The sequence below is a fragment of the Cavia porcellus genome, unplaced genomic scaffold, assembly GCF_034190915.1.
Source record: "Cavia porcellus strain 051 isolate PalLab524CR breed Dunkin Hartley unplaced genomic scaffold, mCavPor4.1 scaffold_8, whole genome shotgun sequence".
Lineage (NCBI taxonomy): Eukaryota > Metazoa > Chordata > Mammalia > Rodentia > Caviidae > Cavia > Cavia porcellus.
Window position 1 is genome coordinate 23,777,129 of NW_026947491.1, and position 25,136 is coordinate 23,802,264.

Below are 25,136 nucleotides of genomic sequence, written 5' to 3' on the forward strand. Positions count from 1 at the left end.
CATTTCTGAAATGCAAAGGTACAACATAACCATTACCATTCCAAAAGTTATAAACGGGAATATAAAGTATTGGAAACAAAGCAAGTCCAACATCCAGCAGGGCATACATTAAGTCCTAGAGTTCCACACTCAGCATCTGAAGCAATCGGGTTGCAAGCTCCAAAAGGCTTGGGTGATTCCACCCCCACAGCACTTCCAGGGATTTCAGCTCCTGCAGCTTTTCTCTTAAATCCTCTCTGCTCGCTTTTTGCAGCTTTCCTTGGATCACCCACATTCCTGGCTTTTCCAATCTTCTGGGGTCTCCACTGCACCTTTGGCTTCACCTTTACATCTTCACAAATTGCCCTCTCAGGGCACACTGCTTGGCCTCCCAGGCCCTTTGCAATCGAGGTGGAAGCCTTCTTACCCTCAGAATTGATGCATTTTCCTTGTACCTAAAATCAGCATCTTGTGGATGCCGCCAAGGTTTGCTGCTAGCTGAAGTAGAAGCCAGGCTTTTCTCTCTCTTGGCTGTAGGAGTCAGTTGCCTGGATCGCAGGGCTCTGTTTGCCTGATTGTGAGAAAAAGCTTCTCTACATTGCCACCATTCTAGAACCTCTTGTGGCCGCTGTCGCCATTTTGGAATTTTATGTGGCCGCTGTTGCCATTCTGGAACATGGCGCTCTGCAGCTTTTCCCTCTGAGCAAATTTTTTAACCTTTGCTGTGAGGCTGCAAAGGGTGGGGATGCGCTTCCTGGGATGCCCCAAGGCCATCTTTCTTATCTCTCTGTTTCTCCTCAGGAATCAAAATCTCAACTCTGTCTTTACAATCCACAGCCTTCCTGGAATTTTCCTTCTGGCCAAACTCACAGCATTGTAAATTATCCTGCTGGGCTCTTTGCTCTTGATTTGAAACATAAAGCTCACTAAAAGCCACCAACAATAGCCATGCCACAGCCTCAACATTAGATTGCTTTTCAGTTTCTTTTTCAAGATTAATCAGTCCATTGCCCTTTGTCTCAGTCTCAGGCAAAGTCTCTGGGCAAGAGCAAAATGCAGACAAACTTTCTGCCAAGCCATAACACACATCATGTGGAGTCCAACCTTCAATGCAGTCCTTCCCAGCACAAACCTCCCAAGTCTGGTCTTTACCATGAGGCTTTTTATCAGCCTCTGGTCTCTGGAGCTCTGACCAGAATCTCCTCTACAGAGCAGCCTAAGCTATTCCAGCTCTATGCATCCAGGTGACACGTCCAAACCTTTCCAAACTGTGCCCACAAGCAATTTCCAAAGCCTCGTGAAAAACATGGCCAGGTATAGTCACAGCAAACGATCCCACTCTCAGTACCAAATTCTGTCTTACTTTTTACTCGTCGCTGAGACAAAATACCTGAAACCCAAATTTGGGAAAGGAAAGGTTTATTTCTTACAATTTTTGGAGGTTTCAGTCCACACTCACTTAGCTCCAAGGCAAGGTGGGCATGGCTGGGCTGCAGTTCATGGCAGCCACCAACAGTCAGCCGGAACCAGCAAAGAGCAAGACACAGCTTCTTCCTGCCATTACATCACATCCTGGCTCCACCCCTAGGTGGGTGGAGCACTGACACCATCAATCCAAGCACTATACAATGAACCATCACAAATGAACAATGCAAACTCATGAGTCCTGGATGCCACAGACATAAACCATGACAGATACCCAGCACATAGTGCTGGGAACAACATCACAAGTAACTGCTATGGGCATTTTCAGTGAAGAAGAAAGGAAATTGAAAGCTCTCAAGTGCCCCTAATCTATAGCAATTCCTGAGCAAAGCTAGGCTCCTGTTGCTAGTTCCCTTAAAGGGACCTGGTACACTGGGCCCTGTGTACTTCCTCCAAGTCCTCTTTCCTTCTCCCTCCAAATATTTGCAGATGAGTATCTTCCTTAGCTTTGAGCCTATAAACATGCCCTAGAGGTTCAAAGCCACCTTTTCATTTGTACTACCTTTGTCCTTTTGTATCTGATTTGCAATAATACTTTAAACATTTAGAATGTTGTAAGAATCCCTATGTAATCTACTCCATAAGATAAGAGCATGTCCACACATATCTTCACAGTAAGCCTTTCTTGGCCTTAAGTTCCCTGTAAGGCCACAGCCAATTACTTTTAGTCTTTTTAAAAGGTTCATTGTAGCAATGCAACTCTCAATCTTTCTGCTGTTTAAACAAAAGATTTAGATCCTAGTAGTCCGGAAGCTATGGAACTACGATTGCTGTGAGTTTGAGGTCAGTATGGGCAACATTGAATACAGTGGCAGTCTCAAAAACCCAGAATCAAAAGGTTTTACAGGCATACTGTTAACTTCACTGAGACCATCTGGTTTCCTAGTGTTGTTTGATCTTTACTCTGAAGTTATATCTTAATTTACTTTAAATTGCTATGTAGGGAAACTACAAATAGGAAATAGTTTTATTCAACTAAGCAACAACTTTGGTCATCTCTTCTGTCATATTTCACAATAGGCTGTGAGAAGAGACCAACAGACAGGACCTTATTACTCTTTACTATTTATTTATTTATTTATTGATTTATTTATTTATTCATTTATTTTAATTAGTACTGGGAATTGAACTCAGGACCTCACGCTTGCCACACAGGCACTTGTGCCGCTGAGCTAAACCCCAGGCCCTATTATTCTTAACTGGTACTAATAATTGCATAAGAATGTAAAATTCAGAATGAATAAAAATTAACCCAATTTCTTTCATAAATGTCCAAGTGGCTTAAAATCTCTTATTAAGCAAGAAATAAGAAATACTTTAAAGGGGGAAATCCCCAATCTGTTAAAAATGCATATATATCTGTACTGAAGGGGAAAACATTTGACAGCAGTGAGTGCACCACCTTTGTAGAGATTGCTGTCACATGTAGGACTGTGTCTAGATAGTCTCAGAGCCTTCAAAGACTTTGCTGCGTAAATTCCCATTTAATGATAGATTTATACTTTGGAGCAGAAATGATTTGATGAGAAGTGAGGGAGTTCAGCTGCATTTTTAAAGAAAAGCTAAAAGATGTGAGGTAGAAATGAAGGTTTAAAAGTTTGAAAAATCAAATAAATCAAGTAATTCTGTAAAAATCAAGAAAATGGGTCAGTCTTTTAGTGTAGTTATTTTTTCCCCATGATTAGGAATAAAAAAAGATGTATAAGGCATAGGAAACAGACATTATTATGACTGAGTTGTCCAGGGTTAATTATTATAAGATTCAAGACGAAAAAACTAATAGTAAAATGATACATATCCTATTTCATAATAAGACTTCACATTTCCTGTGCTTTCACATTTGATGTCCTTTTGTTGAGGGAGAGGGTTGCTAGGGTCTGAACCCACAGGTAGGCAAGAGATCTGCCATTGAACTACCCCCCCCCATAAACTAAGGAAGAAATAACTACTCAGTAATTGAAACAAAAATCACAAAGCTGAATTCACTACTTACTTAACCAAGTAAGCTTTGTTAGCAAGCACATTCTGCTCAGATTGGTAACATGTAGTTTTTAGGATGCTTGGAGCTCAGGCAGGCAGAAGTAAGTTGAGCATAGCTGTTAGTATGTAGTTACTAAGTTGAGACTGCTGCTAATTGGTTGACACACAGAACTCAGTTCACTTGCATGATGGCTCACACCTATAATCCCAACACTCCAGGAGGCCAAGGAAGGAAGATCAAACATTCAAGCCCAGCTTGAATAATTTAGCAAGAACTGTCTTCCAATAAATTTTTTAAAAAGGATGGGGGATATAGCTCAGTGTGAAGACCCTGGATTCAGTCCACCACTACCACCACCATCCCCACCACCACCACCAAAAGAAAGAAAAGATTGTGTTCATTAATACAAGGCCTTACCTAGCTGAGGTTCAGAAGTGAATTGTGATTGATCAGTTGACTTGCAGTTTACTTTCTGGTCATTTTCTTACTGAAATACCTTTTAAAGAATTTGATGTATTATTTGTGGACCATAATTCAGCTGTTCTCCAATTGTTATAAGTTATTGAAATCTCAAGTACTAAAATTCTTACACAGAATCCAGACCTAGAATACACAAAGCATTTGAAAAAAAATTTGTTAAGCATTTCATTTGTTGCTCTAATATCAGTAACAGTGTTTAAAGTAGTTACTACAAAGTACTTTGAAATTGTTTTTCATTACATTTTTTTGTCAATTCTGTTAATTAAAATTAGCCAGCTTCTTCACATTGAATATAGTAATTAACCAGACCAGTGTTTCATACTGGATTAGTGGGTGAAATTAATTAAACAGTGCTTTATTCATAGAATAATGTATTCAGCTTTAGTATTAAATCATTGCACCCCTCTGAGCAAGTGTCATTTATTTATATTTACTTTGTGTTTTGCTTGTTTGTTTTGTGTTTGTGTGGGTTGTTTTGGGTGGTTTTGTTTGTTTTTACTTTTATAATTATATTACAGCTCCACACCAGCATCTTGCAAGTTTCAATCCCTTCATTATTGCCAACATCCGTAGGCGTGGAAACTGCTGAAAAATCAAAGTTGCCTCCTAAGCCAGAGACTTCATTTGAAGAGAAGTATGTTACTCCCAATCTAACACTGCAATGTAAATGTTAATAAAAAGTCAACCAACCTAAACCAAAAGAACAAGAAACAGGAAGGCATGTGTGTGGGAACCTGTGGTCACTGTATTGTTACTGAAGTAGAAAGTATGAAGTAGGAATAATAGGACCTGAGCCTGGGGAGGTGAGGTAGCCAGGTTAGAGAGGGATTTCAGAGAACTTGGATTTTACTTCCTATGTCATAAGTGGCCATCAAAGAGCTGTAGCAATATAGTAACATCCATGTGCCACAAGCTATTTTGGAAGATGACTATAAAGAAAATAGAAAAGTGATATAGTAGTTTCTGTATAAGCAAATAGATTTTTTTAAACCAGAATGTTTCCAAATTAATTGCCGAATCTTACTTTAGGACAAATAAATAAAGCTTTAAATAATAGAAATAGCTTCCTTTACACATGGTTTTTGGTTTTGACAATTCTATTCTCTTAGAATATAACTAGTCCCCTACTTATGCTGTTCAGCAGAACAGTTTTCAACTTCACAATTGTGCAGATTATTTTCAGCATAATATTCAATAAATCACTGGAGATACTCAGTACTTCATTATAACATAGGCTTTGTGTTAGATAGTTTTGTCCAACTGTAGATTAGTATATGCATTCTAAGTATATATAAGGTAAAATAGCCTAACCTATATAATTAAGTATATAAGGTATAAAGAAAACTCTGACAAATATTTTAATTTATTATAGTGAAAGACACATTTTACCACTGATTCCTCTCAAAATACTTCCCCTTGCTTTGAACACACCCATTCTTCCCACTTTTTGAAGCAGTTCTGAAAGTCCTTTTCTGTGAGTGTCCTTTATTGAACGGTCCTGTCTGCCTCAATGTCCTGAATCAATTCAAAACATTTATGACAATTTCTGTTGTATAAAAGCATTACAACAGTTTGCATCTTCTTTATCGAACAGATCTAGCATCATTCCACTTCTGGCTCTTCCCCAAAGTCAAAATGGCCATGCACTTTGAATCCATTCAAGACTTGAAGGTAGCCATGAGAGCACAACTGAAGTCTTAATAAAGGAGGACTCTAGAACTGCTCAGCACATGGCAAGAATGATGAGATACCTGTGTTCAAAATGAGGGAAAGTATTTTGAGAATCAATGGCAATGTGTCTATTACTGCAATAATTACTTTTAATTCCAACATTCACTAGCCTTTGTGATTATGCCTCATAGTAAATGCATTTTTTGGCCTAGTGATATTTTCAGCTAAAATTGATTTATTGAAACCTGAACACCTATGTAAGTCAAGGAGCATCTGTATGGTCTTTTATTCATGACATTAATAAATACTTTTGTTTTAACATTTTAGTGATGGAAAAATGACCCTTGGTGCTGCTGTTGAAACCCAGCTGGGTGATAGTGTTTTGTAAGTTATATATTATTGAATACAAAAAGTGTAACTAAAGCTTGAGAAAAAAGAGAGTCTGTATCACTAGCAGTAATCAATATTAACAGTCAATGATGGAAGCTATTAAAGTGATGAGCAGGGCTAGAGATTTAGTTCAGTGGAGTAAGCACCTGTCTAGCAAGCGTGAGCTCATAAGTTCAATCCCTAGTACAAAAAAAAAAAAAAAAAAAAACTTAAATTTTGGGCTAAGGATTTAGAATAAGTACCTGCCTTGCAAGCGCGAGGTCATGAGTTCGATCCCCAGTATCTAAAAATAAAGTAATGAATAACTAATACAATTTTATGATGCAGTTCAGATGATTAGGTGGGAGTAGACAGTTGTAAGTTTGCCTGCCTCCCTTCCAAATTTTTTTAAAAACTTATTTTCTCATACCAACTATTTTGCAGATCTTTGGCCTTCTTTCAGCATGTTTTTACTTCAGTGTCTTTAATTCATTTCTGTACTGGCATACATATATGTGATATATAATATTTTTTTAACTGTACTGAGGGTTGAACCCAGGGCCTTCTCACTGAGCTATATCTATAGATCTTTCTTTTTATATTTTATTTTGAGACAAGGTCTCCCTAAATTGCTTGGGCAGGGCTGGAATTTTCAGTCCTTTTGCCTCGTCCTCCCATAGTGCTGGGATTACAGGCATGTGTGTCACCATGCCCAGCTTGATTTACATTTTTGATTCCCGCAGAAAGAATCCCAGAGAATTCTATGGTGGCTGAAAAGCTGAATTTGTAGGGATTTTTTTCTTTACTTTCAATTTAATAAACTGACAATTTGAATGTCTATCCAAGTTAAAGTCTGGATAAAATTAGGAAACTTTTCAGAGCCACACTCAAAGATGAAATTGTTTCTTTTTTTCACTATATTTTTTACTTTATTTGATAGTGAATACTTTCTAGCAACTTAATAAATGTAATTATGGGAGAAATCCCTTTTAGACGTTTGTGTATTTATTATTAAGCTAGCTAGCTACCGTCTGTCTCTGTCTGTCTCTTGTCTGTCTGTGGTGCTGCAGATGAAGTCCAGGGCCTTTCACATGCTGACTGTGTGCTTCATCACTGAACTGTGTCACCAGCCTTCTTTCTGGTTTAAATTGGTCACATGTTCCTGGCTTCAATTCTTCAATCAGGCCATGTCAGGATCTATGTATAGCTGAATGCCAATTATATGAAAGAGAGTGTCTGTGGCTATGTATACTAGCAAATGAATGACTGAGGAACAGTAGGCATTTCCTCTATTATGCATTGGTCATAACTATAAAATGAATTGTTTTGCCAGATTTAGAGTCAGATTCCAGTGAATTGAAAAATAAAACCTTTGTTCTTTATTTTAATTGTAAGTAGATATAAAGAAAATAGAAGTATTTAAATTTTCTGATAAATCTGTATATGGAAAGGATATACAAGTAGTCCATGGAAAATACTGGTTTATTTTCAAATGTGGACATCATAGGGATAGTCCTAAGTGTTTTTCCAGTTATTTTAATATGTGGCATATTAAGTTATTGGCAGGACAATTAACCACCCTTTCTTTTAAAAGAACTAAATGTTATAATTTAGTTAAGCACATAAGTGACTGCGTGATTCCAGCTTTTTCTTTTATTGCCAGGACTCAACCCACATACAATTTAGTTTCTTCCTGAGATGCTCCACTTAAAAACAGATGCACCAGAGCTACTTTTTATTGATCCTAATTATCATTATTATTTTTAGAACTTCAAGTTGGCAGAAATCCAACAGCCTGGGCAATCTGAAGAAAGAGGCATCAGAAGTGGTTGGTTTTGTGTTTTTCTTTTTTCTTTTAATCTAAGAAGGAAATATTTAAGGATCTTTAACTTTTCCCGCTTTGCAAATAAAACTCAGAAAGAGCCTATAGTTTCTTTAATGAAAAATTGCGACTATAGTGTAGCTAATGATAAATATTAAGTATGAATATAAAAGGTTGAAAGTATTACATAAAACTAAAAATGGAGGCTGTAGTGAAATAAAAAAATAAAGTAGAAAATGAATGAAACTAAGGTTTTGTAACTTAGAAGTAATGTAAATTTTTTTTTATTTATAAAAGTGTATGTGACAAATTCTGAGCATACAAAGGAGTCCTAAACAACCTTAAATGTTGTTTTGAACAGGAAAAGGAGTCTATTCAGAAGCCTTTAGAGGTAACTTTAATATCCAAATTAAAATATAAAATTTTTTTTACTTTCGTTACATTTAAAAAGCCTAAATATCTCCAGTAGTCCAGGTCTCAGACCCACTAAAACGTCATGTTAAATCAAAGAAGCCAGGTACAAAACTTAGGTATTACACAGCTCCATTTCTTTCCAGAGTAGGTAAGTCCATAGAGAATGCAGACTGGTGGTTGCTAGTCGTGTGAGGAGAGAATGTGTAGTGGTGTGGGTTTTCCTTTAAAATGATACAAACACTCTGGAACTAGATACGGGCAGTAGTTTTACTACATTGTGAAGGTACTAAATGCCACTGAATTGTCCACTTTAAATAGTTGATTTTATGTTATGTGAATTTCATCTCAATCAGTTATTAAAACAAAACCATGAACTTACAATATGCTGTATCATCTTTCAAATAACCAATCACTGGGGTTCTCTAGGCTTCACAAAAAGCCTAAAGATCAGTAGTAAATGATTAGTAGTTTATGTTATACAACCATTGCCCATCTGAGCAAATGCCTTAATATTTTTAAAGACCTTATCAGTACACTTCTTTTTTTCCCATGAAAAAAAACAGTGTCCTCCACCCCCTTCTGGGAAGGTTGGAGACAACTAGCATATTAAGATCTTTTTTGTTTTGTCACTTCAATAAATGGCTAAAAGATTTTGATATTGTTGAGATATAGATAATAAAACTACTATATTGTACTGTCAACTTTTAGTTACCACAAACAGTAGGTATTTCAAGTAAAATCATCACTCTAAATGCCTGTCTCCCCTCATGTTTTTCCCAATCTCTGCAAAAGAAACAGAAAACAAGAGAAAGCTGGGTATGGTAGCACATGCTCATAATCCCAGCAGGCAGGAGGAGAGTGAGGCATGAGGATCACCCTAAGTTTGAGGCCAGCTAGTGAGTTCAAGACCAGCTTGTACTACATAGCAAGACTGTTTCAAAAAAAAAAGAAAAAAAAGCAAGAGATATTAGAAAAATGAGAAATGAAAACATGCAATCAAAACTTTCTTTGGGTAGTATTAAAACAGTGTAACATACTACAGCCCTATATTTGCTAATTCACATGACTAAAATATACAACTGGTTGTTTTATCTTCATTTTATTATTCTTTGAGAAGAATGTTTAAAATAACTGGAGTGGAATCTCCTTATCCTGTAAATATAAAAGCTTGGGCTGATGCCTGCTTCATAGAATTAATTATATTTGGTTTCTGTTGATGTAGTTATATTACAAGAATATGAATTGTATTGCAGCTGTGTATCATAATTGCTAGAAAAGTGAGAAATCTATTACTAGCTGTGTTATATCTTTAATCCATATCTTTTGAGGAACTGGCAAATAAAATTTGAGAGTTTCTATCTTAAAGATTTAAAGCCCTAAACACAGAGATTAGATTAGTGATAGACATGTTTGTGTTGTTGCTGTTTTTGTTTTTAAACTAGCCTTCAGAATGGATTTTTTAACTTACAATATGGCATTCAATTTTGTTTATCAATGTGTTACAACAGTTGCTGTTTTAAACACAGTCATCTACGTAACGTAATCTAATGTTTAGTGTGGATCATGGTGTCCTAATGATTAATCATATTAATGCTCTGCTCATCATTGTCACCCTGTCTCAGGATAAAGCTCCAGGAGGAAACAACATGTTTGGTAGCCTCCCTCCCAAAGCTCCAGGACATGAAGTCTCTGTGGATGACAATGCTTTTGGCACTCGAAAAGTCAGATCTTCCTTTGGTCGAGGTTTTTTTAAAATCAAAAGTAACAAGAGGACAGCAAGTGCACCAAACTTGGGTACGTGTAGCCTGATCTTTCAGAAAGGGGAGAAGATAAACTTCTTCCCTTCCCTTGTTCATTTATATGTTCATTTCCTTTTCTCAATGAGTTGGTTGAAAAGTAAGCAAAAGGCCTCAGTGGATTTAATTTAGCACTGTGAAGATAAATTGCCTCTCTCTGTCAAACTCTGTCCTATGGTATGAAGAGCGGAAAGACCTAAATCTGTGATTCTCTTTGATTCTATTATACATAGTTGCCCATCTATTTTGGTAGTGCCCAAGTTAAGCCCCTGTTGACAGTGCTCATGGAATCTCTGTGCTGCCTCAGGAGCACAGGACCTGCCTCTCCTCCGCTGTGTGTTTCTTGAGGAAGTGTTTCTGATCTGTGTTTCATTTTGTCCTCCCCTTTTGTTCTCTCCATTGGGTGTGTGATTGTGTGCATTGTTGGGATATCTGAAGATCGTAAACGAAGTGCCAGTGCACCCACCCTAGGTATTGTACCCCTGCATGCCAGCCTTCGCTAGTGCTGTATTCCAAGCCCATCTAATCCTATACTTGGCCTCTGTGATCTTTAGAAAGCAAGCTGGCAGCAGTCAAAAAATGTACTTCTCTACTCCAGTGTTTTTCCATCTTCTACTAAAAAAGGACTCCATGGGGCCTTTGCTTCCAAGGCTGCATACCATATTAACCAGTGCTGTTGCCATCTCATGAGGCCTTAGAAGTGCCTGGTGGCCCACAGAGGGCAGAGCAGGAATGGCCTGGCATTGTGGCTCGCAACTCTCTTGTCTTTGATGTATATACTAACTTTCAGACCTTTATAGTCCCTCCTCCTTCGGTACATTTTTCTTAGCTTCCAAAAAGAAATGTTTTTAGCTAGGCAAGGAAGCTATAGGAGACACTAAAGATGATAGCTTAGACTTAACTTCAATGAGAACATTCTTCTGACGTTTTATTGCTTTGAAGATTGAGATAATAGGGGCTGGGGATTTAGCTCAGCGGCATAAGCGCCTGCCTTGCTAGCAGGCAGTCGTGAGTTCGATCCCTGGTACCGATAAAAAAAAATGAAAAAGACAAAAAAAAAAAAAGATTGAGATAATGCTTAGTTATGGCAGAGATAACTTTACATATTATCAGAGGAGTTATCCCTAAAGTGATTTTTGGAAACTCACTTGTTTTTTGTTTGTTTGTTTGTTTGTTTGTTTGTAGTACAATGTACAAACAGTAAAGATGTCCTCAACAGAAAAACCACTGATTTTTCATAAATCAGAGTGGGCTGTGCAACATTTTCAGGGGTACCCATACCCATTTTGGCTGCTGGCTCTGAATAGGTAGAGTCCCTTGGGTTGTCCTAATAGGTGCTGTTACTATAGATAGGTAAACACCTATCTACTCACACAAACCGGCAGAAATGATGTTGTCCCTGTTACCTTAAATGGCTAGAGTGAGTGCTAGATACATAAATTGACCTTTTCAGACAACTATTTCAAATAGTTCTCCACATTTTTCTTAGAAGAACTGTGTTGTCAGTGCTTAAAGACAAATGCTGCTTACTGTAACCTATAATCACAGCCCTGCTTCATAGAAAAGTGAACTTCTACAACCTGTGTATTTTACTAAAACACTGTTCCTGAGATATTTGCACAGCTTTTATTTTTCTTTATAAAATGTAAAATCTTATATTGAAGAAACCACTAAGATATAAAATAACTAAAACATTGCACCCTTGGAGATCTAGCAATGGCTAGTGGATTTTTTTCTTTTAAAGGCAAAAATCAATATATACTAATTTTATGTCAAGAGAAAACTTATATTTACCCAGTTTATTGCTTTCCCAGTGCCTTGGAATAGTTTTTTTTTTATCCTATACTTGATAACAGAAATCTTATACTTGATAACAGATGTCTCTAAATGCCAACGGAAAAGAATAGGTAAAAAGAAATGACACAGTTTGGACTAAAATAACAGAGGTAATATTACGTAATACTAATTAAAGATCAAATAAAATAATTTGAGACAGGAAACATTGAAAGCAAGGGATGGATTAGTTGAGTCCAGATGTCCCAGTACATTGAATTGACAGTATGACAGACAGACATTCAGATATGAGACTGAGGAGAAAGATTAGGCCCAGAGATTTTGATGCCACCTCCTTATAATGAGTAAAGCCATCTTTCAGTGCTGAGTTTAGAGTGGGTGAGCTTTTTAAGAGATCCTTACAATCTTAGCAAGTAATGGAGGTGAGACTTAAAAAAAAAAAAAAAAACAAGTTTCCAAGCCAGGAAGAAATTGTCAAGGGACAGATCTAGGAGAGTGTCACGACAAAAATAAAGGGAAATGATGATTTTAAAGAAGGAGGTACTCAACAGTACCAAGTAATAGAGCAAATTTGAGAATAATTTCATTATAAAGTCACATCACGCAAGGGAAGAATGAAGCCATCCTGTTATATGTTTAGTCTCAAAAGAGTCACAATTTTTAATTGTTTTTATAGAGAAGAGAGTAACCTAGAATGTACATTTACATTCCATTTTTCATATTTACAGTATTCTCTGTAAATCACTGACTTAGAACAACAGAATTCTTAGCAGTTGCAAAAACTAAGAAGGTTAAAATCTGATCATGTTCATTTCATATGGTTAGACTTAATTCATCAAGTCTTTATTCTCTCATGGAATAGCTGAAACGGAAAAGGAGACAGCAGAGCACCTGGATTTAGCTGGCACATCTTCTCAGCCCAGAGATTCACAAGGAAACAGTACCTTCCAGATGTCTCCACTATCTCCAGATTCCAAAAAGAAATCCAGAGGTATCATGAGACTCTTTGGAAAGTAAGTAAAAAAGTAAACAAGTAGAGTCAGTCTTGTGTTATATGTTGCTCAAATTTAGGGACAAAGGGGAAATTGACAGAAAATAGGAATGAAATTGTAAGGCTTTTATGTTCTCTTTTGTAAGAAAAATGGTGATTTTGGATCCATTAATTATTGCACTGGGTCTTAGAATTTAAATTCAAATATCTATGTTAACTGCATACACAGATGAACTATTCAAATGTACATACCGTAAGTTTAAAGCTTTGATTAATTTTAAAGTCTAAGTCTTCCTCAGATTTAATCATGGCCATATGTGTTGTATCTTTTTCAGACTCAGGAGAAGTCAGTCAACTACGTTCAACCCAGAAGACATGTCTGAACCTGAATTCAAAAGAGGAGGGACAAGGGCAACTGCAGGTCCTCGATTGGGTTGGTCTCGTGATCTGGGACAGACTAACAGGTAAAAACAACCAAATAGGCATAGGCATTATGATAACCATTATTGATCTTGTTTTGAAGTCCTGTGTCACACTGTTTTGTTTTGATTGGCTTTATTCTGTTTTATTTTGCTTGGTTTTATTCTTTTTAAAATAAAAATCACACACACACAAAAAGCAACCTAATGAATGGGCTTTATCATCTTTACTCAAGTGTCAAGGCCTTGTGAATACCTACATTGTATTGTCACAGGAAATAAAGTCATGGCTTCATTGCCATGCCTTAGGGAAGGGTTCACCCTATTTAGAGTGGTGCAGTTTGTCAATGGTTAATGATAACTGCTCAGAAACTTGAGCCCTGGTGATCTAGGTACAGAACCAGAGCTAAAGTGTCAGTGTCAGCAACATTCATAGTATATAATTCTTGGGCTTAAACTTTACATAGGCAGCAATTATATTAAGCATTCAAAAAGCAGAAAGGTAGGATTACATAGTGGTTCAAAGTAGGTCCTAGAGGCTGGCGAGGTATCTCAGTCGGAGAGCACTTGTCTAGCATATGCAAGGTCCTGCATTCAATCTCCAGTGCCACACAAACAAACCCCCAAAAAAAAGTAGATTCTAGAGAGGCTGCTTAGATTTGGTTTCTGGTCTTCCTACTTTCTACCAGCTGGGTAACCCTGAGCAGTGACTCCCATGCCTCAGTTTTATCATCATCATCATCTTTATAATTAGTATGAACCTATCCCAAAAGGTGTTTATGAAGATTAAATGGGTTATAATATGTTAAATAGCAACTGTTCAGTAAACATTAAAGATTAATGAACCTGAAAGCACTAAAAGACATAAATTCTATCAGTTCTTAGGTATAATGTTTTACTTATTAAGACTACAAGATCTTTTCCTATATCCTTACTAAAGTATAGAACTGATTTGGAATCAAATACTCTCTTACACTGAGCATAAAAGGTGGCATTGGTAAACCTTGGTACAGTGCAAAGTGTGACACTAAATCTGATAAAAACATGATGGACTGAAACCTTTCCTACACAGCCCTTCCCACACAGGTGAATACTGGGTGTAGTTTTCATCTAGGAGGAATCTTTCTTTGGCCTTCTTCAAATAGTGAGTGTTCTCATTTGCCTTATGAACATCTTTGAACATACTAAAGGACTTTTCTGTGCTACCATAAAAAAAGAGAGAAAAGTTGTGTTCTTCCTCACATTTATTTTTCACATCAAAGCACTACAGTGTCTGTGCATCTGAGTAAAACAAAATAAATTGTTTTGATTACTGTTTACTACATTTAGAGTACGTCCTTATTGATTATCAACTCAAAGACACCATAATTTTGCCAAAATTATTTCAAGGTAAATTTGAGTGCTACTGGGTGTTTTGTATTTGGGGATCTAATCTTTCAACCACATCAGTTGAATTTGGTTCAGATGTTGGTTCTACTTGATGTTTTTTTGTACAACACATTTTTTTCATATTTATTCATGGCCAAATATGTATTCATCAGGGACTTTCCATGTCTAATGATAAGACATGGAGTTGGCTCTAAATTGTTTTTCATGCAGTGGTTTGTTTTCCTTTAGTGATTTGGATATGCCTTTTGCCAAATGGACCAAGGAGCAAGTTTGTACTTGGCTGGTGGAGCAAGGGTTAGGGTCTTACCTGAATTCTGGCAAGCACTGGATTGCATCTGGCCAAACCCTTTTGCAGGCTTCTCAACAAGATTTAGAAAAGGTGACTGCTTCTTTGTTTACAAAATATTGATAAGAGAAAGAAAATATGAATGTAGAATTGTGTTTTATTACAGAAAGGGACATGGGTAGTCATTGTTACAGACTCCTGAATTTAGCTTTCAACTGTTTCCTGCTTATTTTGCCTTATATGCTTGAAAGGAAGAGCTTCATCTTGATGACTTTTTTTATGGAACACTTGAGCCACTAACATTTTAATGAATAATTATATAGCCATAATAATAAGGTTTAAGTTCATATTCATATTTCTCAAAATCATTTTGTGACATTATTGAGTTATATTTCAATTTCAAATTACATTTCAACATTTTAGTTTTAATAGGAAAAAAGCATCCTATATTTTATGTCCTAGTCATTTAACATTTTGCACAAAATAAGAGTAAAATTTTTATTTCGTGTACTGTAGGTCCTATCTTACAAAGAAAATAAGTCACTTGGGAATGTCTAACACGCCACTGAATGAATTACGGTGGGCTTGGATCTCTAGAGATACCTTAGTTTGTAGCATTTTTATGAACCCCAGTCAGTGAATAGTCTAATTTAATGTACAGTTGGGTTTTGAAGGAGTTCCCATTTTTTTGCCAGTCTATCCAGCCTGCACAAATAGAATTGTAAGTTCACTGTTTCTGTTTTATCACATCAGGAACTTGGAATCAAGCATTCACTTCATCGAAAGAAACTCCAGTTGGCATTACAAGCCCTAGGATCTGAAGAAGAAACCAATCATGGAAAGCTGGATTTCAACTGGGTCACGAGTAAGAAGTTTTTATTCTTTTTTTTAAAGGAAAAAGAAAAAAACAGAACAGAACAAAACAGTGTAAGGGTACAAGTAATATAGAACTACAAAAAGAAAAAAAAAAACAGTAAGATACCACCAGTTAATAGATTATACACTGTCATCTTTGAAACGGTGATTCAGGTGCATACAAAGTGAACATTCAAATAGTGAGACTGCAAATAGTTGTGTTCAATGATCCAATCAAAAATATTAATATGGTCATCTATTTAACACACCTAAACACACTTGCTGTTGTATCCTTTTGGGCACTTTTTTTTTTCCTCTCTTTATTACAACATAATTTACACATTTTGGGTTTTATTGCTCCCATAGATCTTATTACTTTTTTTGTAAGAGAATAAAATCAAACATGATAAAACAAAGCTGTCAGTCAAAACCAAGGATAGGCATAGCACATGTTGTAAAAACAGAATACAAGGTTATCAACAATGGTTACCATGAAGTTTTTAGTCTTAAAAATAATAATAATTAATACTTCTTTCTTTTTGTTTTCATCACAAAAGGTGTTTTGTAGTATGGTAATGATATTGCTTTGTCTCTTTTAGGATGGCTGGATGATATTGGTCTTCCCCAGTATAAGACCCAGTTTGATGAAGGCCGAGTAGATGGTCGAATGTTACATTATATGACTGTTGTAAGTGTTCAGCCTGGAGTTGGAGAAGTAGGATAGTAGACAGTTAGTAATGTTGAGAATTTCAACTATTACTAACATATTTTTAAAATATTCTTAGCTTCTCCCTCTTTTCCTTCTCTTCCTCTTTCTTTTCATCAGTAAGAAATGTGTTAACAGTGTACTTACAATAGATGTTTCCTTGTTTTCTGGGAGTGTTTAGAAATGGACTGGTGCTTATCTTGACACTTCTGAAATAATTTGTTTGGGTGTGTTGAATATATTTGGAAATGTTCCCAGTAGCCATGCAAAATTTTTCCTTAAAGGACTGATTAGTGATAAATGTTGATACAATTTCATCTCGTTTCTTTTTTACTCCCACTGAATAATGTATTCCAAAATTAGTCACACCAAGTGCTGAGGAAAGTGTAATGATCTGGAACCAGAGAACTCTTAACGGCCAGGAAATAGTCTACTAAGAGCATTCTTGATTTTCCTCAATATATACACCTCAGTATGGAAAACCAGTCCATGATGATGAATGTACATCATTGGCTCTCACAGTATCTATGGGCTGAAAAGAAAAAGAAAAGCCCATATCTTTATGGTAGATCATGTATGGTAGCTACATGGTAGCCTATTGTCTTTAATTGGGCTTAAGTATCTCTTTACCTGTAGACAGAGTTCTGAAATCCAAAAAGAAAGCAGAGAAATTCCTTTGTTTGCAATATGTGTAAATTAAAACACATTTGTTTGGTAATGTACCTCAATAGTGGAGCACATGCTTAGCCAGCACTAATATCAACAGTGAACAAAAATAATACTGTCTTTTGTAATGATCCAACAAATGCTTTTCACACTGTTTATCAGAGCCTTGGAATTCCATTCTCTTGTCAGAACATCTAGAAGAGAAACAGTTGGCAATCAGCTTTGCTGGGAACAAATTTAATTTAGGGTTCTAAGATGATTTTTCTCAGAGCAGGAAAAGGGGATTCTGTTAAATAAAAGTTTTGAAATCCCTGGCAATCTCAGGAAGCATGTTGTTTTCAGTGGCTTTTCTACTTTCATTCTAATGATTTGCAGTTTCCCTAGGAAGGTCCTGCTGCTGTTAGCTATCACAGTGAGTGCTTCTTTCTGTTCTTTTTTGCAGGATGACTTACTTTCTTTGAAAGTTGTGAGTGTGCTACACCATCTCAGTATCAAAAGGGCCATCCAAGTTCTGAGGATCAATAACTTTGAACCAAACTGCCTTCGGAGGCGGCCATCTGATGAGGTAGCATTTCAGACAGAGATCAATAAGCATCCATTTTTCATATATGTGACTCTGTATACAAAGCTTTAGACTCACATCAGATGTAGTGGCCCATGCCTGTAATCCCAGCACTTGGTAGACTGACACAGGAGAATCACCACAAGTTGAGGCCAGCCTCTGCTACATACTATGTTCGAGGTTCCCTGGAACTGCATAGCGAGACCCTGTCTCAAAAAAAAAAAATCCAAAAAACTAAAGCCCCATTTGTTCTTGGAGCCTGAGAGTCTAGAGCCAGTCTCTAGAACCTTGAATCCAGACTCATTTACATCTTAGTCTTTGTTTTCCTGTATTGCTTTCCCTATTTTTTGCCCCCATAATGATTCCCCTGTATAGCTAAAACAAAGGGGTGTTTTGCATTTTTGGTAGATATATTTTTATTTCCTGTCTTACTCCACAGAGCTAAATTTTACTATAAAAACTTCTTTTCCTTTTTCTTAGTATGTTAGCTTGAAATTCTATTATATAGATTCTTTAAAAGAATTCAAATTAACACTTTAATAATGTGGGAACCAGGAAATAGTGGTGCATGCCTTTGCTCCCAGCATTTGGGAGGCTGAGGCAGAAGGATTACAGTGAGTTCAAGGCTAGCCTGGGCTCCATGGTGAGATACCACACTAGTTAGATCTATAGAATGAGACCCTGTCTCCAAAAAACAAACCAAAATGTCAAGTAATAGTGCTGTATGGGGCAGACATCTTATGCTGCACATGCAGATTTGCTTTGGAGAATCCTGTCACCAACAGCTGAATCTCATGGTGGGTTGTTTGTTCCCACAGAGTAGCATTACTCCATCTGAAGTTCAGCAATGGACCAATCACCGTGTGATGGAATGGCTGCGCTCTGTGGACTTGGCAGAATATGCCCCCAATCTCAGGGGCAGTGGAGTCCATGGTGGACTCATGGTAAAACTCTTTCAATTTTACATTATCTTCTCATTTTGTTTCCCTTACTCTAATAAATAGGATATTGTAGATTGAGCAAAATCTGAATTGCTTCGAAATCTACAAGTGAAAAATTCAACTCCAAACCTTATTCCAGTGAGTTGCAGTCAAAATGCAAGTACTAAACATATGTAAGATTACTAGGAGATTATATATATCAAACACAAATGAATTTCATGTTCAAAGAGGTGTTTTTCATTTTTAGTAGATATATTTTTGTTTCCTGTCTTACTCCACAGAGCTAAATTTTACTATAAAAACTTCTTTTTATAGTAAATTATAAATTTACTATAAATATTCCATAATCTGAAAAGAAATCCCAGATTTAAAACACTGCTGGTCTCAAGCATTTTGGGTAAGGGATACATTCTGTATCAGTTTGCTTATCATCCAGTCATCTAACCTAAGCCTTGTACTTTAAGAGAACTTTCATTTTTTAAAACTGTAGATCAGATTTAAACCATTTCACCTTTGTTGTTCTTCCATGATCATCATTTAAAAACCTAGCAATTACACAGGTTGTATTTTTGCACATAGATGTTGCATAAGGATTTGAGTTCCCGAGGTAGCACGCCACAAAGAGTCAGAAGTGCAGGCATTGCAAAACCAGAATCCTAGATTACAGGACTAGCTTCACCACTTCGAAAATTAAAGATCAATGTCCATTCCCTGTCTGCCTCTGTCTCAGTTACTTTTTACTCGTTGCTGAGACAAAATACCTGAAGCCCAAGTTGGGAAAGGAAAGATTATTTTCTTACAGTTTTTGGAGGTTTCAGTCCACACTCAGTTGACTCCAAGGCAGGCTGGCATGGCTGGGCCGCAGTTCATGGCGGCTGCAAACAGGACCAGCAAAGAGCAAGACACACCTTCTTCCTGCCATTACATCACATCCTGGCTCCCCCCTATGTGGGTGTAACACTGATACCATCAATCCAAGCACTAGACAATGAACCATCACAAATGCACAATGCCAACTCATGAGGCCTGGGGGCCACAGACATAAACCATGACAGTCTCCTTGGGCTGTTAAGAAAGTCAGTGGAGATAACCCAAATAAGTCTTTGAAAATTGTGAAGTCTAATACAAACATGTATGATCTGTGATATGTTTCAACATTTTTTTTTACAGGTGCTAGAGCCTCGTTTTAATGTAGAAACAATGGCTCAGTTATTGAACATTCCACCAAATAAGACTTTGTTACGGAGACACTTGGCCACTCATTTCAACCTTTTGATTGGTGCTGAGGCCCAACACCAAAAGCGAGATGCCATGGAGTTACCAGATTATGTACTTTTAACAGCTACTGCCAAAGTGAAGGTGGGTTCAAGCTGGTACCATGTAATACATTACCTGAAGCAACAGCCCAGTTTTTTTGGTGTTTGTTTGCTTGTTTGTTTGGGGTTTTTTTGTACTAGGAATTGAACTCAGGGCCTTGCACTTAACAGGCAGTCACTGTGCTGTTGAGCTATATCGCCGACCCAATTTTGACTAGTACTTGCTATTCTATTTCTTTGGGGCTTTCTAAGTTTTGTGGGTTATTCAGGTGTTTATATTTTGTCTTTTTTGTGTGTGTTTTTGTTTTTTTCAGAGTGTCACTGTGTAGTTCAGACTGGTTTTAAACTCAACTATGTAGCTCAGGCTGGCCTCAAACACACAGTAGTCCTCTTGCATAACCTTCCAAGGGCTAGGATTACCAGTTACACTACTATACCCAGATAAAACGTGGATATTTCCAAGAGTAAAGCAGATAATGTATTTTTAAGGTTTCTTCTTAATTGATTTATTAGTGTTAATAGTAAAGAGCAGATTGTTAGCTTTTACAGCTCATGCATTGCCACTGCAGAGAACCTTCTTTTGGGCCCAAACATTGGCTGCAGTTCTGTTTTTCCTATAGAAAAAGGAAGACAGTTTCTCCTTGTACAGATTGAGCTTTTCTGGCTTATAATTAGCCAACCTTACAATTAGAAAAAAATATTTAAGAAATGTTTCAAGATAGACTAAGATATCCATTCTCTAGTAGATTGGTGGATTGTATCAAATTCAGTCTATTTTTCTTTTAAATAATTTGTTAGCTGAGCATAGTGGTATACTTGGGAAGCCAAGCCAGGAAGATCACCACTTTCCAGGCCAGCCTGGACTACACAATGCGATCCTATCTCCAAAAATCCCTAAATAAATAATTTGTATCTTTAACTCTTCTCAATGTATTATCTTAACCACCTTAACATGGAGGTGGAGCTTGTCAGTTCTTCCAGAGATATGTGCCAAGTTCTTTTTATTTATCTGTTTATTTTTCTCTATCTGGCTTTGAAATCCCTTTCTAATCTTTAAAAGACATGCCAGATTGAATTCCTGGAGAAAGTATGTTCTGCATAAATTCTCCTGATCATCTCAAGGACTATTCAGTAGCTAAAATGGACTTTCTCATCACTAAAATTGTCTCTCTAAAAAAGTGATAATTATTTTACCAGTCATGAGTCCTTCTGTAGAAGCAGAACAGACATGCAAACCTGCTTATTTTGGGCCGGGGATTTAACTCAGCAGCATAAGCACTTGCCTGGCAAGTGTAAGGTCGAGTGTTCAATTCCTAGTATTGAAAAAAAAAAGGTTTGCTTATTTTACACTGAAAAACCTCCAAGGTTAGATTCAGTGTGAGAAATTCTATTGCATTAAGTCCTGTCTAATCAAAACAAAGGGCCCTAGCATGGTTTTATCACAGTAGCTATCCAGCTAGTTTGTGTGAATAAGAATAAGATTAATATTGTTATTGTTTCATAATTAGGATTGTTTATATTTGAATGTATTATATGCCTGAATATCTTAGTTTTTGTTATGCAGATTTAATCCTTCCAGTTCTCTGTGTGGTGGGGTGTATAATTTAATTAGACATGTTATAGGTCCTTTGTCACATGACATTAATCCAATCCATGAGTGTTTTTATTTGCTTTTAAAGCCAAAGAAACTTACCTTCAGCAATTTTGGGAATCTGAGAAAGAAGAAACAGGAGGATGGGGAAGAATACATTTGTCCAATGGAATTGGGACAGGCATCAGGAAGTGCCTCAAAGAAGGGATTTAAGCCTGCTTTGGACATGCACCTGTATGATGATGATTTGGATCGGTTAGAGCAGGTGAACACAACACTGTACACCTCTCATGCATGCTGCATTGGGACACTGACTGGAAACTTCATACAGTGTATCTAGTAATTGAGGTTATTTTCCCAAAACCCCTAAAAATAATGAAGAAACAGTGAACACTTACAGATTGCTTACACATTCCAGGTTCTATCTTCAGCACTTAACATACATTAAAGTTCACAATAATATTAAAGACATAGAGTGTTTTATTTAGACAAGGAAATTGAAGCAAAAAGAGGTTAAGCAGGTATCCCAAGGTCTCCAGCCCACCAGGCTGCTCCAGATCTTGTACAGCTTGTACTACATCATAAGTCACTATGTTAAGGAAATCTATACCTTAAAGCAAGTCAGAAATGGGTAGGTACTACTACCTAGCCTTCCCGAATTCAAATCAAAGAACTGAATCCCGCTCTATAATCAAGTCCTTTTGTGCCATTGCTAAAGTTAGGCCAGATGTGCTAGAAAGTGTTTCATTTTCCAGTTGTAATAAAAGAGATTATCATCAAAAGAAGTCAGACAAATGGTATTGAATGGGAATAAGAAAAAATTTGCCTTCAGCTTAAATTGTGTTCATTTTGCTTCATTGTCTTTCTATTTATGAAAATGATACGACAGGGGCTGGGGATTTAGCTCAGCGGCATAAGCGCCTGCCTTGCAAGCAGACAGTCATGAGTTCGATCCCCGGTACCAATAAAAAGGAAAATGATACTACATTATGATTTGTTTTTTGCAGATGGAAGATTCAGAAGGGACAGTGAGACAAATAGGTGCATTTTCAGAAGGTATCAACAATCTCACAGTAAGTTTGCACAGTGAATTGAAAATGATTCTCTAATCATATCTATTAAAATAACCCCAAAGGACTACATGTACATTGGAGACTGTGTAGTTGTGAGCTCAGAACTCACAGTGTGGGCTTCCTATTTCTTTGTTTTCCAGCACATGTTAAAAGAAGATGATATGTTTAAAGATTTTGCTGCCCGTTCCCCCAGTGCCAGCATTACAGATGAAGACTCAAACGTTTAACTGTAGAACCTGGATAAACCCTTGGAACCCTCAGTCTTCTTTCCACTTTATTTTTCAAATACAGTGTATACAGCAAGCAAGGGATTGTATATTGTTTATCATTCTACTTTCTGTTCCTACAGAAGCAAGATGGAAATCGTGAAATGTTCCTATTTAGAAGTTGCCACAAAAAAATGAGACACTGGTAAAAAAAAAAAAAGTATAAATTGTTTTTCCTCTATTTAATGTATAAATCTGTGATATATTTTATTTAAAGTGTTGCATTTAAAATGAGTATTTTGCCACAGTGTTTCCATCCACATCTCCAGATGGAGGGTTTGGAAATGACTTTGTCACATCTGCTTTCAGTGTTGCCATTTACACAGGACAGTCTGTGCTTTCTAAACCAGTATGTGGGATTTTGTTACACATTCATTGTGCCCACTGAATGCCAGTCACACTTCCACTTGCCTCTCATTTCATATATTTTTCTAAAAATATATATATATTTACACACAGAAACAGTACATAGAAAACAAAAGTTTTGAGACATAAGGAAGATGATAAAAAAGTCACATCAAAAACAAAGTCCTCCAGCTACTTCTAAATTTCCGTACACCAGCAAGTTCCTAAAGAAACTAAAACATTTATTTCTCCACAGCTGAATTTTACGCATTGATCACTGAAATTAAGCTAATATGCATGAAATATGCCCTCTTTGATCACACCACAAAATTCTTGAACAGTTTAAATATTTCAGTCTTAACTTTGGATCCATTGACATTAATAGCAAGAATTTGAGGGCCTTGAATACACTGTTAACTTGAATTCATTCATAAATATTCATAAACCCAAAATTTTATTTAAAAAAAGTTCTAAAGAACTAAAAAGAAAACAAAAACCTTTACAGTATTAAACTTCTTATTTTTCTTTTTGCCAAATACATCATTACATCATAATACTAACAGTCTACTTAAACCTGCTTACAATACATTTCTCAGGTTGTCAATGGGACAGGCCTCAAAATTTTGAGGCTTCAAAATTAATTTTATAATGGCTATTTTTTTAGATAAAATGTTACAAACACCAAAATACTCTGTTTAAAAAAAGAACACAGAAAACTGAAGCAAAAACTGTTTCTGTGTTTGTCTTATTGTTGTTCATTTAGGAAAAGTCTGCTTTTCATTCTCTGCTACAGAATTGCTCATGATGGCCAATGGTGTAGAGTTGGTGTTCACAAATTGGAGCAGAGATGGGTGGTTCCGTTTGTGCCAGAGGACTTGATTATAAACTGTATTTGTGTTATCAGTGATAGTTTTCATTATCAGCAAGTTATCAAGCTACTCATCAAGAAACTTGTAACACTCAATTATTATATATTCATCACTAAAATGATTTGATGCTAGCAATGGTTTCTTTGAATTCTGTCATTCATTATTTGGTAATTGTATTAGACTTGGCTTATATTTGGGTTTTATTTTTAATATGAATTTATGTCACCATAAATATGAAAAACCCATATTTGTTATTAGAACCTGGTTCAAAATACCATAAGACTGTTACAGATACCAAATATTCTTCATTCAGGACAATATAACATAACTGATGATAGGTGATACGGTTAACAGATAGTTTGATGGTATATTTTATTTACAAAATATATGCTGCTGATAATGCCATCTGAGCAGAAATAAAGTTAATTGATAATTGACTCATGTTTTTATTGTCATTATTTAACTTTGCTTTGTTCAAAGTAACAAAGAAGGCCAGGCATGGTGCCACACACCTATAATCCTAGCACTTAATTAGGCTGAAACAGAAGGATCACTTTGAGTTTAAGGCCAGCAGGATACACTGTGTCAAAGACAAAAAATACAAACTAGTTTTTACACTATACATTTTCTTGAGTAGATTTCAAAAAGGTGTCAATTTAGGTACATTGGAGGTCTTTGAAAAACTTGTATGTGAAAGGAAATATGGAACTGAGCTAAGAAATAAATTATGACAGGACATAGGAAAGGCAAACACATGATTCATTTACACATTTGAAGTTGGTAGAAAGAAGTATATGGCACATGGGCATGGTGATATATACCTATAATGTCACCACTCTGGGAGACTGAGGCAGGAGGATTTAAAGTTCAAGCCTAGCCTTAGGGACTTAGTGAGACCCTCTCTCAGAATAAGAGGGACTGCTTTGTAGTGTGAAGGCCCTTAATTCAATCCCCAGTACCGCGAAAATGTGGGAGGAAGTACAGAACGCAGGATAACCTGTGCATGGTAGCCTCTGTTCCTGTAATACCAACACTGTTATAGGGTTAGACAGGAACATTACAAGGTCAAA

The 25,136-nt window shown here is 36.5% G+C and overlaps 1 protein-coding gene across 11 annotated transcripts in view; it reads left to right on the plus strand.

Annotated features, from left to right (window-relative positions):
* Ppfibp1 (PPFIA binding protein 1) overlaps window positions 1-24,503 on the plus strand; it is a 206,126-nt gene extending 181,623 nt beyond the window's left edge. For 6 of the 11 annotated variants that reach the window (XM_063254464.1, XM_013149341.2, XM_013149345.2 and 3 more), the window contains 16 exons: window positions 4,444-4,559; window positions 5,924-5,980; window positions 7,733-7,793; window positions 9,824-9,995; window positions 10,436-10,468; window positions 12,654-12,804; window positions 13,118-13,246; window positions 14,819-14,969; window positions 15,630-15,741; window positions 16,331-16,419; window positions 17,546-17,668; window positions 18,484-18,609; window positions 19,777-19,965; window positions 21,602-21,778; window positions 22,521-22,586; window positions 22,727-24,503. In XM_063254464.1, coding sequence (XP_063110534.1) covers window positions 4,444-4,559; window positions 5,924-5,980; window positions 7,733-7,793; window positions 9,824-9,995; window positions 10,436-10,468; window positions 12,654-12,804; window positions 13,118-13,246; window positions 14,819-14,969; window positions 15,630-15,741; window positions 16,331-16,419; window positions 17,546-17,668; window positions 18,484-18,609; window positions 19,777-19,965; window positions 21,602-21,778; window positions 22,521-22,586; window positions 22,727-22,813 — 1,839 coding nt within the window. In that variant the 3' untranslated portion in view covers window positions 22,814-24,503. The remainder of the gene's footprint in view (window positions 1-4,443; window positions 4,560-5,923; window positions 5,981-7,732; window positions 7,794-9,823; window positions 9,996-10,435; window positions 10,469-12,653; window positions 12,805-13,117; window positions 13,247-14,818; window positions 14,970-15,629; window positions 15,742-16,330; window positions 16,420-17,545; window positions 17,669-18,483; window positions 18,610-19,776; window positions 19,966-21,601; window positions 21,779-22,520; window positions 22,587-22,726) is intronic. The other 5 variants (XM_013149344.2, XM_013149349.2, XM_013149350.2 and 2 more) reach the window with 2 other exon arrangements.
* Window positions 24,504-25,136: the final 633 nt, after the last annotated feature.